We start from the raw sequence: 15891 nt of genomic DNA on the forward strand, positions 1-15891 counted from the left end.
GGCACATTTTCTCCAAAAAGTGTTGTTCTCTAAAAAAAACATTGCTTAAATTTGAATTTATGATGTTCATGCAATAATTATGTGTCTTAGTGTAGCGATTTTTCTTTCAACAATATGAGATCCTCGTGTTCAGGATTCACAAAGTTTTTGTAAAACTGTATTCACTCTTATACGAATTGTGGCTAAAATGAAATTATATAAATGAAATACATCATTTTTGGTTGACTTTCATTTTCCAGGGGGGGCCACGGCCCCCCCTTGCCCCCCCTTCCGGACGCCCATGTTCAAGACTATGCCCATCCATCCTACCATCCTATCAAGACAGTAAAAATTTCAACTTTAAACTTTAATTTTCTCCAAGACTACATGCTGAAGACCAGATTGTTGTTGCTCAATATATTCTGTTAATTTTGTCACCTAGAAATATTGTTGCTGTCCTATGTGTAGGAAAGTATGTGCATAATAACATGTGAGCACACTTCGTCTAAGGTGACCACAAACTTCCATGATCTCTTGCCAGGTCATGCTCATATAGCTTCCTGCAGTTGGTTTTCTGTTCCATTAAAATGGCATAGTTGGGTTTCAGAACACTGAATTTGTGTACCTTGTGGAATGGCACAGTTAATAGTTGTTTGCAACATATGGAATTGCTTAGCCATATCAAGCTGTGTCTGAGATTCTCAGAAGCAATCAGTTTGAAAATTCCTCAATACTCAATAAATTAAGTACAACATTATTTATGAGATTCTGTCAATCGGAATTTTTTTTTTTGCAACATTTCTTCTTTTTTCCTTGTAATTGTCACAGGGGTGTGACCAAACAAGGCCAACAACTTTCACAGTGTGTAGGGGACATCAAGGCAAACAAATTCTATGCTACGAGCCATTGAAAATTGCATTTTATATCCTATATACATGCAGCCCCATTTAATAGCTTCTTGGTTGCCACTGGCATTTATTTTTACTGTCAAATAAGATTCTAAAAGCCAAAACATGCCATGGAAACATATCATGCCAGCAGACACACTGCCAGGGTGAAGTCACTTATTTTAACCCTCTCCTTCAGATCATTCATGAAAGCATTCTCCTCTTTCAGACCAAAGCGACACGTGTCACTTAGAAATGAACCCTTAGTAAGGGAGCTTTCAGACCAAAGTGACACAGGACATGTTGTTTTCATACCAAAGTGACAAGGGCCTTTCAGTCTGTAAGCAAGCATTCAACTTGCCCACGTGAACAACAGGCAGAGACGACACAATGCATGGTGTGGGAAAATGGCCTAGTCCAAGTGCCACAAAAGCAAGAAAAGAGAGATGCAGCTTGTAGTGTCATTTTAGTTTTAAATATTGCATTTATTACTTGTTCTCAAGCAACAGCTGTGTCCTAGTCACATGTTGCTTGTAGCTTTGGTCTGAAAGCTCGCTGTTTCGTGAAACCTTTCAAACCAAAGCAACACAACAAGCTGCCAATATCTTTTGTTGCTTGGACTGGACCATTTTCCAAATACTGTGTACTAATCTCTGCATTGGAACACTATAATCATTTTCATATTCACAGTGAAATTTGCATGTTGAAGGAACAGGGAAAAGAAAATATATATATCTTCATCTTATCTTAAGTGATCCAAAATATTTGTTGATGTCTCAGTGCATTTTCATGCTGTCAGAAATTGTTTACAATTAAATAAAGTATCAGCTTTTAACATATGCTGTCTTTGAGGGTGTTGCACTCAAAAATGATCTAATTGTTATGATTGACATTTTTATATATATTACAGATGAAAGAAGTATACAAACAATTAGCGGACCTGATCACAAGTTTCATGAAAGGTGATTCATCGATAGAATTTTCTGAGATTTTTGAAAAACTATTTGCTCATTATGACAAAGTAAGTTTAACAGTTTTTAATTAGTGTATGCAATTTTCAATTAAGTAAATTCTTAATTGCAGAGAAACTTGGTAATCACACTTTCCACAATTCCATTAACTTTGGTTTATGTTTTCATTAAAAATGGATGAACAATTAACTTTACCAAAAAATGCCATTCATGTTAGAATACTGATGATAATCTATCCATAATTTACATAAACGAGTGAGTCATATTGCAATAGAGAAGGCATTTTTAAAACAAAAAAAAACATGTAATGCATATTTTAATGGTTGCATTTAAACATATAAGCTACAAATGTATTTTATCGGCTACTTTACAGGATGTGATTGTATTATATTTTTGTGCTGATATTGCTTTTGTGAATCTTAAGTTGTCTACAGTTAGTCACTTTAATAATACTGATAATTACACAAAAAATTGAAAAACACATAAAAAAAGTGAAAAAGAACAGAAAAAGCAGCAGTTCTATTTTCTTTGTTCCATTTGTTTTTAAAACTGAAACACAACAGACCTTAATAGTCCACAATAAAAAAGACATTGTTGAGGCTTGATACTTCAAAATCTCAAGTCATGTTAAGTTAAACTTCTACATTCCCTACTGAAAATTCTGTCTACTGTTTTCAGTAGATGAACTGTAATGCTACTGTCTTCTACTGTTTTTAGTAGGCTACTGTTTTCAGTAGCTGAACTATGCTGCTAATGTTTTCTACTGTTTTGGGTGGTCCAACTGTTTCCTCTATCTTAAGTTGTTGAACTGTACTCTTTAACTTTTTCAGTAATATAATTGTACAACTAACATATTTTATTGTGTTCAGTATATTGCTGTCTGAAAACAGTACTCTTGTCAGTAATGAAAATGTTCTTATCTATACAACTGAAAATGCAATGGAAAAATCAAATAAACAACTAAAATAATTGTATGGTAAAGCATGTGGAACTTGCTACTTAGGAATGTGTTCACGCAACAAAGAAATCAAATAAAGTGAACACGTTTTTAAGTGTGTAGCTTCACTGTGGTAAACGCACTTGTAGAAAATTGAAAAACATACTCTTATATACATAAGTTGACATACTGTTCTTAAATGAAGACCTGACCCTCAATGATTGAAAAATCAAAACAAGTAAACACTGTTGACTAAGTTGATTAAAAAATGGATCCTTTCTGCAAATGCATTACACAGATATAATAATAACCATGGAAATTCCATGCTGAAAAAGGAAAACAACTGATATGATAAAGTATTCAAACTGCTAGCTGCTTTAAGGTTGTTATTTCTTAAGAAAAAATTGTAATAACTTATTAATTAAGATATCTGACTTCAGTAGTATTCATTAGAAAAACAATAGAAATTCAGTTCATGTACTGTTTTCCAATTCACTTCAAAATCACTGAAAATATGGTGTCAAGAATTGATTTGTCTATTCTTGGAGTCAATAAATGATTTTATAATATATTGTAGCTAGTATTATGCATTATTATTAACATTGTTTGTTTTTTTCAGTACAGTAGCCTTACTGCACAGTGTAGTAGCTGTAAAGTAGATCTACACTAGGATTTCAGTACAATTCACAGTACACAGTAGAAGACATTTGAAAACAGTAGAATTTGTCTACTGAAAACAGTAGAAATTTCCAGCAGGGTTGGTTTTGATATAAAAAAAAAAGCAGGTCTCATATTACCCAAGGCCTGCAGAAAGATACCAACGAAGCTGTAAATGTTCTGTTAAAATTAACTGTACACGTTTTTAACAATATTATTGTAGCAGTCAAATGATGGCAATAGAATGCTGACATGCATAATTTATTCACACCCTCTCATCTTCTCAATATTATGTTCCTTGATCACATGAAACCAGAAGTATTTGATCGTGATTAGCTCACTGGAGTAATGTCCAAATTACATAAATAAATATAAACAAAAGAAAAGTAGAAGGTATGTGCTTTGTTGCAGAAGGTATATGCCAATGAGTAAGGTTAACTAGAGGGTATATGACATTTATCAGCATATACCTTCAACTACAGCCCTGCAGATATGCTGTAGAACCAAACAGATATAAATGGATTACATAATTTATTCTATACTGACATAACATTGTAGTAAGTCTTAAACTAAATTCTCTTACAGTTCTATAAGAAATTATAGTCATTTTGTACTTCATACATGGAGAATAAATTTATTGGAAATTTTATCATGTTATAAGTAACACTTTGATAAATTTAATTGATACTAATTATATAGTATGTTGATATGCAGTAAAAATTAAAAAAAACTAACACACTTATTTTTTTTACATATTTTACTGTAGTTGTCAAAGGACCTACACTATGCTTTCACAAAATACGTGGACGAAGTTTGTGAGATTATTTATGACTACATATATCATTATTGGCAAAATATACACGAAACTTTACATCCTCTTTTCCTCAAATTCTTACATTACTTGGAAACTGGAGTATGGAATGCTGGAAGAGAACTCCTGGGTAAGTTGGGAGACAATTAAAAAATTTCACTCGCATACAATTCTTTATTTACTAAGTAGCAGGGTGGATAAAAATCATGATTTTTATCTAAAAAATATTTTTTGATTTTTTGTATTTAAATCTGATTTTTTTATTTAAATCGATTTTTTTATTTTTTAAAAAAAGCATACTTAAAATGGCTTGTGTGGTTTTTGGCACCAAATATATAGATATGTGTTTTTTATAGAAAGGTTTTTTCTTGCAAACGGTCCTCTAAAATATTTGAACAGTTTGATTAAAGCAAATAGAAAAATATATGTAGGGGAACCCAGGGCAGAACAGAACACATAATATTCAAACGACGGTAAAATGAGACAAAAAAGGCTACAAATTTAGGTACATATCCTTTGAACATTGACAGACATTAAAGTAGAAATTACACAGAAAGAAAAAATGTAAACATGTAAAGTGGTCCATTCTGCCTCGGCACTGGGGCACAATGGACCCCCTGCTTTCAGAATGTGAAATGTAATATACGTAATTGGTGAACATTCGTCTACAAATGATATTATGTGGTAATTATATAACTTGTTGGTGTAGAAGGACCTACAATTTGTGTTCTTTGTTCTGGCATACCAGGCCTAACAGGGATGTCAGTGGGGCTTAAAGGCAAGAAATCAACATCTGAGAAAATATCCATGTTAACAGGCCAAATTTCAGTTGCTTCGAAAACTTTGAGTATTATTTACACACACATCCTATTACACATGCACACATAAGTAATGCACACAAAAGACAACAGTAGCTATAAACAGAATAATGCAATAACATACCAACATGGGGCAGAATGGTACCCTACTCCGTTCTGCCCCATCCTACGTTCTTAAGCTACATGAGGTTCTGGTGGAAAATGCCGGTGAAATATGCAACTGTTAATATTCAACACTGTAGTACCCACCACGTCTTTAACATGCAAACGAGGGAGACAATGTGTTACATGTGGAAATGTATCTTACCTTCAGAGTCGAGACGTCCAAAAGTTACAAGACAACCTCAAAAATCCACCAAAACGTCGTCAACATGGCGTGAACTACCTACCAACACCTCGCTATGGATAGTTGATTCGTTCCATAGACTTCTGTTAGCTTCCGCCACCTTACGGAGAAATTAAGGGGGGGATTCTGTTCTGCCCCGTGGTTCCATTCTACCCCGGGTTCACCTAAATATACTTTTTTCTGATTCTGATACTGTAGGATATGAACCTACTATGGAAATGTTTGTTGAGTGTATTAATGAAACTACAATAATTTCAGTAAAATCTTCCAGTGAAGATAAAACATTCTAGATGTACTATATAATAGTAACTTAAAATATTTTTAGTCTTTGTAGTTGAAAATTGGCGATATTTTAATGATAATTTGCAATATCAGTTGCCATGTTTATTTACAGTTCAATGATAATGACACTATTTACAGTTTAACATGGTTAGTATTTTGTATATTATTCTACACAAAATGTTTGCTATTTTTGCCTATAAAAATTATTGAATTTTAAATAACGAGAAATTTAAGGGTGTTTACAGTTTACATGTTACATTTCCTTTCATATGAGCTTCACCCCATCAGTACATATATTTTGTTTCCTTTCTTTTCCGGGCCTCCCCCATGGCGCAGTGGTAGCATCATTGCCTTGTAATCAAGGGGTCCCGGGTTCGATACCCGGTGGAGGCACAAGTGGTTCGGATCCCACTTTAAACTGTAGGTCCAGTCCCGATTAGCCTTACTGTGCATAAAGTGGACTTAAAACACCAACCAACTCAACTCCTTTCTTTTCCATTCTTAGAGCATAATAAACACCAGTAAATGATTACAAGATTAATGTACTTTCACCAAAAATGATTCTGATATCTACAGTATCCTTATGTACATTATTGTATAAATTATTTTGTTGAAGTGATTTAAATCTGTGATTTTTTTCAAGAAAATCACCTGATTAAATTTTGATTTATATCACGATTTAAATCAACTTTTTTTTTTAAAATCAATCCACCTTGCTAAGCAAATGGTGCTTCCACAATTATCCACTCATTATGCCCATCTACAGAATATCCACCCATTACCCTTATCTCTGTTGGAAAGCTCCAAGAAAAACTTACATATCAACCAGGAGTTCAGTGTGGCATAGGGTTTGGATAAAACCACTTAATGATGCGATCTTGATCAATTTGATTTTTGTTCTTTAGTATCGCTTTTACTTAGTGACTTTGACATTCCCCCTCAGTCACCTCCAGCTGGTATGTTTCTTGAATGACTACTTTAAATATTCCCTAAGGGCTATCCCCGATGACACAGTGGTAACGTTATTGCCTTGTAATCAAGGGTCCAAGGTTTGATACCCAGTGGAGACACACACAGTGGTTCAGATCCCACTTAAAGGCCCAGTCCTGATTATAGCCTTTCTATACAAAAAGTGTACTTAAAACAAAAACTCAAACACCTAATAATGCCTTATTATCAAATCTGGTAATTTTGCAGTTTTGATGCCATCTTCGATATAAACTCAAAGTTCCGGTTGATGCCACCAAAATTTGAAGTATCTTATTACCTGATAAGTATTGCCTTAAATTCACCACTTTATATATGTGTCAGCACATCAGTATCTTGATTGCTGGGAAAATTTGCTGACAATGTTTCCATTCCAATATTGTTCTTGGTTTTTAATGTTACCTATTGAAATTGAGAAATTACCTGATTTTGAAATTGTTCTTGTTTCAATTTTAAACCCAAGCAAACCCCATGGTGCAAACAGGCCTTTTGAGAGCCAAGGCTTGCCAAGCTGCTTTTCATTGAGTGATACTTGGCCAGTTCATAGAATCCCATCACCACTGTTTTCTGGCTTTTGAGACCACATCTGCTGTTATTGCTTTCAAGTAACTCCCCAATTGTCTCATGATTGATTGATCAAATTGATCATCACCAAAATTTTGAAGCTCCCACCAGGAATCAAAACTGCAACCAAGGCAAGACTGCTAACTAGGGATGAACGATATTGGAAATTAAGTATCACAGTATATCGTCAAGAAAATATCATCGCAGGCGATACAATACAATATTTTTTTCTGTCATCATATCGGCAATATAGCATCTCCATGATATGTATCGTGTCGGCGATATGTATCATCCTCCTCTTTAACCATGCTGCATTTCCCTGTCACAAAGTGAAGAGTATGCCAAGTTCGTTTGTCACTTTCAGATGGAAGAAACAACATTGTAATATCAACACAATATATATCATGAAGACAATGTATATTGCTGACACGTTATATATTGTTAAATATTGTGACGATATATCATCTTGTTGATATTGCCTGGTTGATATTATTTCAATATCATGATATATCACCCAGACGATATATTGCCAAGACAATATATCACCCAATACTAGTGCTAGCTAGCTAGTTCTTTTATATTTGAAGACCGGTCATAATAATAAGACAAATGTTTTCTAGATATTAACTTATAGATGTATTTTTGTCCTGTTGTTTAATATGATTGATAAATTCTCCAGCACAGTTTTTTTAAAAATTATTATTCTAAATGTAGTTATATGTGTTACATGGCAGAATCTCTTGTTTTGAGTAAACATGTGAGTGTGAAGAGTATAAACACAACTGAATTTTATATTTGAAAAACTTGGTTGTGTTTGCACTTTACTTTCATTAATGATTTGACACAGTCAATATCTAAACCCTGTACCAGCTAACTGTAGACCAGGCGAATGAGAACAAGTCTCTGTGCAAGTAGTGACATGAGACAGCTCCACCAATGAACAGTGAGAGAAACTGGATTGCATAATGGACGACTGAAGTTACCCACTTTCCCTGCTTCACTCTGCAGCATTTCAAACTTTTGAAAACAATAATACCGTACACACATGGCAAACAGACCATATTTTTGTCTCCAGGTCTGTACTCTTGGTTTAAGAATTTCTTAGGGGAATATTAAGGATAAAACAGCAATTGCAAATTTTGACAAGCTGTACATTTAGCAGTAGCGGCTCTTACGGTCACGCTAGTCATGCTCAGCATGATCTATTTTACAGCAAAATAAAACTTACTTGTGCTTATTAACATGAAAATATAAAATGCATACTGTGACATTCTTTTTTGCCTTATTTTTCCTTAAAATTCTTAGTTTTTTCTCAGGCACACTGCACAGTCATGCTCCTCGTTAGAAGCAGTACTTTTGCAATGGGAACGTCTTCTGCTGCAGAAGCTCCCGTCGCTTCGGGTTATGTGGGAAGTCATGCCATTCTCCTTAGGCAGTACTTTTCTCTGATTGGTCGAGACGTTGACAGCATCTATGCTGACACATGCGTCACCACAGTGGTTTGAAAAGGGCATGCGTGCAAGCGATTTGGGTCAGCTGCGGTTCCTCTCCCGAGGTCCAAATAGTGGCTTGTTATGGCATTCAAACGGGAGTTTGCACGTTGTGTTTGGTTCTATTTTTGCATGTGTGAACGTCATTTCCGATTCAGAGTCTAGATAGATGGTTTTTCTATCAAGAAAAATGGCAAGTGTTCGCGTGCATGATCTTCTAGAAATCCCATTCTCTAGAGGAAGTATTGAAGAAAAAAAGCACGTCATTGAATGTGGAAGGCCTCAATTCAAGCATTCTGAGGACTGCATTCTGCTAATTGGTGAGCATGACCATATTGATTTCTTTCCAGCCGCCACTGACATTTAGCGTATGAACTAAGGTGTGGACCATATGTCCATGCATACCATGATCAGGACCATATGGTTGGCAACGCTGCGCTTTCACCACTCTATTTCCCTCCTCCTCCTCTGCCACTATGCGTGGCCCTGCTCCACAGTTAGCTGGGACAGGGTATATGTATCGTTTTCTAAAATATTTGAATTAACATTTAATTGGAAAGAACATAATAATTTCAAGGAAAGTAATTCTCATGTAATTGTACATGCAATATATTTTATTTAATTTCTCATGGTACACTATCAATTATCAGTATTTATAAATTTTGTACCTATGCTTTATGTAGGGGAGAGTGGGGCAAGTGAGACCCTTTAAGAAAAGAAAGGTCATAGTGTGCACATTATTTATTTGAGAAGAAACAAACTTTTACTAGGCTACATGTAGAACAGTTATGAACATTTTTATCTAGTTCAAATACAAAAAAATAATTAACTTCTCTGTTAAAAAATTGAAATAAATCAAGTCTGCATGAGGATGCACTTGCCCCACCAGGTGGGGCAAATGAGACCAGCCAGATACAGAAATTGAACAATAAAACTTGGCAAATAACTTTCACCAGACAAACGTTCTAAATCACTTAAATCATGTGTCCAGATTAATGGAATGTGCTGGAGAGTCCTTCAGACAGCAAAATTAACTGGCAAAAGGAATGAGTGGGAATTCCCCAGAACAAAAAATTTAGCATGCATACTGCTCAATACACATGGGGGTATTGTAGTTAAAATTAAACTAATGGTAGTAACGCAACGAAAAATAACCTACCACTGAATCAATCAATCTTGGAACAAGTGCGACTGTCTAAGATTCTAGGTGGACGCTCTTACCCCACCCCACATGTTTTATTTACTTGATGCCTGAATGCGAGTCTAATAATGCTACATTCACCGGATGTCAGTATGAGGTTCATAAAGAGATATATTATGCAATAAATATATTACAAGTGTTAAAATGCTTTGACAAAATGGAATGTAGACTTCTATATACACCATAATCCTTATAAAGATAACACCGAAAATAAATACTGTATATACACCTTTAAAATCGTCAATTTTCAAGTGAGCGTAAAACTTCTTCGCACACAGCCTCTCCAGCTTCCATGACACCAACTAGCTTCTCGTGGAGTCATTTCCTATCAAGGTCTACAATTTAGCTAGGGTGGATGCACTTGCCCGACCTGTCTCACTTATTCCACCCTCCCCTACACATAGAAGTTTGATTTACTCTATATTTAGGATCCTTAATTTACATATCAAAATAATGTGCCATTTATTTTTCAGATTTTCTGTATGAAAAGCAGAGTGAAATTGTGGAGTCAACATTTTATACTCAATTAGCCAATTTTACTCATGATTTGGACACAATATACAAAGATTTTACTAAAAATGATACATTTACAAATATAAAGAAGTACTCAAAAATCATATTTGATTTCCTGAAGAAAAAATATTTTGACATAGTTCCATTTGGTATGTACACATTTTTTACTCTTACATTTTCTACATTCAAGTTACATTGTGACTAAATTATTAGTTTTGTGTGACATAGTGTGTTTGTGACAAATTCGTTTCCCCGCATAAGACTTAGGAAGATTTCACACCGAAGAGACATACGACATGCAACATGAGAGTTTCACACTGCAGACACAAGGTGCATGCTACGTGTGGCAAGAGACACTTGTTCCTTTGCTCAGTTCGCATTGTTACATGTAAATGATGTTGTAGAATTTGTGCAAGTTATTGAAACTCGGAGAGGCATGTTGTACATGAGAAAACTGAGAAATAATATGCGCTGACCTTAAACTCTATACGCTAGACTTTCCAGCCTGAATAAAGCGAATACCTAAACAGTAGACAAATGGTTCTCAACCTTCGTGAAACCATTTCCTGGTATTTTTTTTAAGTCAATGCCCTTAGCCCAAGAATTTAACCTTTTCAGTATTTAAGATTTTATGCATGAATTAACATGTACCTATGAAATTAAATATTGATAAAAAATTCTGGCAAAATCAAAAAGAGTAATAATAGTTTGATTATGTGTAGGATTGTTGACAAATATATAAATATGGATGACGAAGTGGTAACGTGATTAAGTGATCTCGGGTTCGATAACAGACTTTTGGTCTAGTCCTGATAAGTATATTTGTGCATAAAATAGACTAAAGAAATAAAAACTCACAACTCAAATATGATATTGGGATTATGATAGTTGTCAACCACTTTCAGCAGAATTTCTGCAGCTCAGTATAGTTAATACAAGGATATGGTATCAGGGTGTGGCCCAGTGGTTGAGAAACAATGCACTATATTGACTGATCTATTTTGGACTAAAGTGCCTCCATATGCTGGCTTTTTCAAATAAAAGCAGTCACGTCGTAAATGGCCAAAACACAGCCTCTTTACACGATGTTGAAGCAAATTACAGCCGATAACTAAATCAAAAAAATTGATAAAGCAAAAATAATGATGTGTTTAAATCTTAAAACCTTGTTAAAACATTGTACATATCGATACTTTATAATATCAACAAATTAGAGGTTCAAACATGATGCCAGTTGGGCTCTCTTCTAGATTCTAAATATAGCTTGTTGGAATGAAGCATTCACTGCGTATAAGCAAACAACAAACTGAGGCGACACGATGCATGGTATTGAGAAAACGGCCCAGTCTGAGAGACACATAAGCGACATGTGACTGTGCAGCTTGCAGTGTCTCTTCGGTTCAAAAGGTTGTATTGATTACTGAGGGTTTGCTTCCAAGCAACACATGTCACATGTTGCATGTCTCTTCAGTGTGAATTCTCCCTAAATCTCACTTACATTCCAGAAGTTTATTTGTAAGTCAAAACCATGTGGAAATAGAAATGTATATGAAAGAGAGAAAGGTTTTTCTGACAATTGTTTAAACTTTTTGGATACAATGTATACTATTCCAAAGATTTCATACACACATGAATATGCATGCCATTTTGCATCTAAGATTGTACTAATAAAGTGTACAGGAATATTTATCTCTTATTCGTACATTGTGATTTTGGGTTTAAACCATTGTCCATGAAGAATAAAAGTACAAATTGAAAGAAAACTGCTGCAATATCCTAATGAAATTATTCTCTTGGTGGACACAACAACATAGCATGTGTGGCAACACACTCTTACGTTGATGCTTTTGTACCACATCCTGCAATTCAGTGCATGCTTCAAAACCAGAGGAGGTACCTGTGGATATGTGTTTGTGAATGTTTTGTGGTCCCCGTAACATTTTATGAAGCCAGAGATATCAGGTTCAAACCCTGGGAAAGGCTTGAATATATATTTGTTTGTTCCATCTTCATCATCCATCATGATTAATTCAAGAATTACAAAAGTGACAAGAACTGCATAACCAATATAAAATAACTAATAATGCAATTGAAGATTTTCAGAAAGTGAATCTCTCCTTATTCCTTTCTTTATCCTATCATCTGTACTATTCTTATAACTCAAGTATTTTTGGGATGTGGAATTGACCAATGTCATTAAGCATTCCAATCAACCATAAAACTATTCTTGCCACCTTGTTGGCAGACTGCATTGAATGTTAGACTTATGTTCACATCACCGAAAGTTTCAGGTTCAAACTATGGCCTGGGAATGAGTGCTCCTTCAACTTCATCTATTCATTATTCATCCTTATTGTCACAAGTATCCAAATGAGGCAGAAGAGCATTGTAAAACAAGGAAATTGGAGTACACAAATAGAAGTATTCTTCCCACTGTGATTGTTTCAGAATTACTAGAAGTGCTGTGAAACATTTTCTTTACACTTACCATTTCCCTCAAAACTGATCTGAATCGTGGAATTTAAAACTGTATACATTGTCCCACCCCTCCTCGCCAGCAATAAGAAAGATATGATAATTTTATTGCAAATGTGCACTTTAATGTAGTGAATGGGACTACACTTATTATTTATTTTTTTTTGTTTACAATGTGACTGAGTAGCAATCCCTTCATTTGTACACTTCTTATTCTTGATAACAACTTAAACTTATCTCCAGACTTTATCTCATGATTTTGGTTTCTGTGTTGTGAAAGTGAAGGGCTGTCCACACTTTCCATCATTTCCCATATTAATCAATGAACTAATCAAGATTGTCTGATTGACAGATCACATTTTCTCATATCCCTGTACATCTATTTACTGCACAAACCAAAATGTGTACCCTTGTACCATGCTTGTGTATCTTAATCTTAAAATTTGTGGTTGGAAAACTGTTGTGTTTTATTTTTTTTTGCCAGTGGCTGAAATTCTATTATCTTTCATAATAATTATGTCTCATTGATTTCTTTATGTACAGGTAGAGAGCTACATGATTTACTGACTGAACTATGGGAGGATGTTAAGGAAATTCAAAAACAACCTGCAGTAAGTTATATCATCCAATTATTCAATGATGCATATTCTAAGGTAAGTGAATTAAAATTGTAATTATTTTTTTGATCATACAAAAATTGTTAATATTATGTCCCTACTGGAAATTTCTACTGTTTACAGTAGACAGAATCTACTGTTATTATTTGTACACTACTGTGTTCTCAGAAATCTACTGAAACTCAATGGTTTCCTACTGAACACCTTCAGTAGGCCTCATGTATATCAAAATCAAATAGTCTCTTCAGTATTACATGCCATCCTCCATGGCGGAGCGGTTAGCACTTTGCGCTATGACACAAGGGGTCCGGGATTGAATCCCTGTGCATGGGTGTTTGTGAGTGTCCATTCATCAATTTCATGATATCATCACTCATCCCCATCTTTGCAATTAGCCAAATCAATCAATCTATCTTTAGTATTACATGTAATATTGTATGTAGTGTGTTTAGCTTAACATGTTGGCTAACATGTTTTCATTCCTCCTGATTAACAATTTGTTAATATATGTATATATAGTGAAACTGTAAATGCAGTTTCAAAACATTGATTGATCTACTAAAAAAAAAAAAACAGTAACTACAAGTGAAAATAATTTCTTCAGTATTATATTTGTATATTTGTATGTGTATTGTGTTTAGCTTAAGATGGTGGCTGTAAATATTACATTTCATACCTCATTATTAAAAGTTTTTGTTTATATCTGTTTGAAAATCTGAACACAGTAGATGTTTCAAAACACCTATTGATCTATTGAAAACAGTAGCCAGAATATTCAGCAAATGATACTGACAATGGTTACCTAACTGTAATATCTTTCAATTGCATATAAACCTAATAATAAGAAAAAGTCAATTGACAACTGTATCAGTATGTATAAAATAGATTACAGATAATTTGCTCAATTTATATAAATACTATGTAACTTGATGCCACATCTTTAAGTTATGAAACATTTCATCATCGTATGAAAACCAGAATAAAGTAGCTCCTCTGAAGAGTTCCATTTGGAGTCAGATTGGTATATCCCCACTTCTAATCCTTAGTAGTAAAGGAGTCGTGAATCTCCAATTTACCTACTCTTTTTAAGAGTCAGACATATTCCTAAGTATACATTATTTCCTCTCTCCTGTAAATTCGATAAATTGGAGTTACGTCCCTCTGGTTCTCAAATGATGTTATGCAAACAAGGATAACTACATTCTAAATAGCTTTTGTATTTAGTTAGGCTCTTGGATAAAAATTAAATTTTATAATTGTGTTGTGTAGAAGCTTAAATTATGTGAATCATGAATGTTTCTCTTATGGATTGTGTAGAATCAACTCAAGTACACCATTCAATGTAGATGTCCAATTAGGAAGGATATTAACAGGGAGACTTGTTAAGAACTAGGAATATATCGTCTCCTGTATACCCTTCCATCATTTTGAGACAATTTCAGTATATATTTAAGACTACTTCATAAACTACATATTATGCAACATATTTTAATCAGAAGTGTATACAATGGAACCATAATTTTTACATTCTTGGTTTATTTGAGCCTGTTTGGTTTAAGAAGAGTAAATCTGCTATTGACATTGCTGAATAGTAAACTGAAGTGAAAAGCAAAAAGTGAGTTAAAGTTGCATTGTCTAGTGTGAACCTTGTAAAAAATATATTTTATTAAGTGATGTTACTAAGCAGCATATTCTTTTCAGGTTTTGTGGTTTTATGAGTATTTTGATATTGAAACAAAAATACAACATTTTCTGATGTTGTTCCATTTAAAAGTGAGTGAAATCACACAAACTGCACTTGAGGCAGAAAACAAGTAAGTGTTGAATTTAGGACCAGTTAATAATAGTAATTAATAACAGTAGTGCACTTGTTTTTAACCCTTAGATGCCAGGCTGTGTTCTGCAGTATTAGCCATAATGCTGTGGCTATTTTCAGCCTGAAATTTCCAATAAACAATATGCCGTTTTGTTTAGTATAGAATTGAAAACCTTTGTTCAGTAAAAATTTACTTTGCCCTTTCCCCCAACCTTCCGCATACCACCATGACAGTTGGGGTTGGAAATGGGACAACATATTTGCATAATAACTCACGGTGCAACAGTCCTTGTGGGCCAAGGCCTGCCTACCAACTGCTGGCCTTATTCCCACATGCCTCACCAGAGGTGGGCTATCATCCAACCAGTTATGGTGTGACGTGTGGTCAGCACAACAAACCCCCAGTCATTGTTGTAGATTTCCATGACCACGCTATGCTACTCATTCATAGCTCCCTAACTTCCTCACAATGGTGGCACACCTGTCCATTACGCTTTCTGAAATCTCGGGAGAAAAGTTGTTACACTTTCCCGAGGAGAC

General features: G+C 34.5%; 1 protein-coding gene across 1 annotated transcript in view; it reads left to right on the top strand.

Annotated features, from left to right (window-relative positions):
• The window catches only part of Apoltp (Apolipoprotein lipid transfer particle), a 335784-nt gene that overhangs the window by 267473 nt on the left and 52420 nt on the right, over positions 1-15891 (top strand). Inside the window, exons 58-62 of the mRNA XM_083117428.1 lie at positions 1777-1887; positions 4198-4372; positions 10404-10592; positions 13462-13571; positions 15237-15349. Of these exons, the coding sequence (XP_082973554.1) occupies positions 1777-1887; positions 4198-4372; positions 10404-10592; positions 13462-13571; positions 15237-15349 (698 nt within the window). The remainder of the gene's footprint in view (positions 1-1776; positions 1888-4197; positions 4373-10403; positions 10593-13461; positions 13572-15236; positions 15350-15891) is intronic.

Source organism: Lepisma saccharinum, chromosome 2, assembly GCF_977018435.1.
Source record: "Lepisma saccharinum chromosome 2, izLepSacc3.1, whole genome shotgun sequence".
NCBI lineage: Eukaryota > Metazoa > Arthropoda > Insecta > Zygentoma > Lepismatidae > Lepisma > Lepisma saccharinum.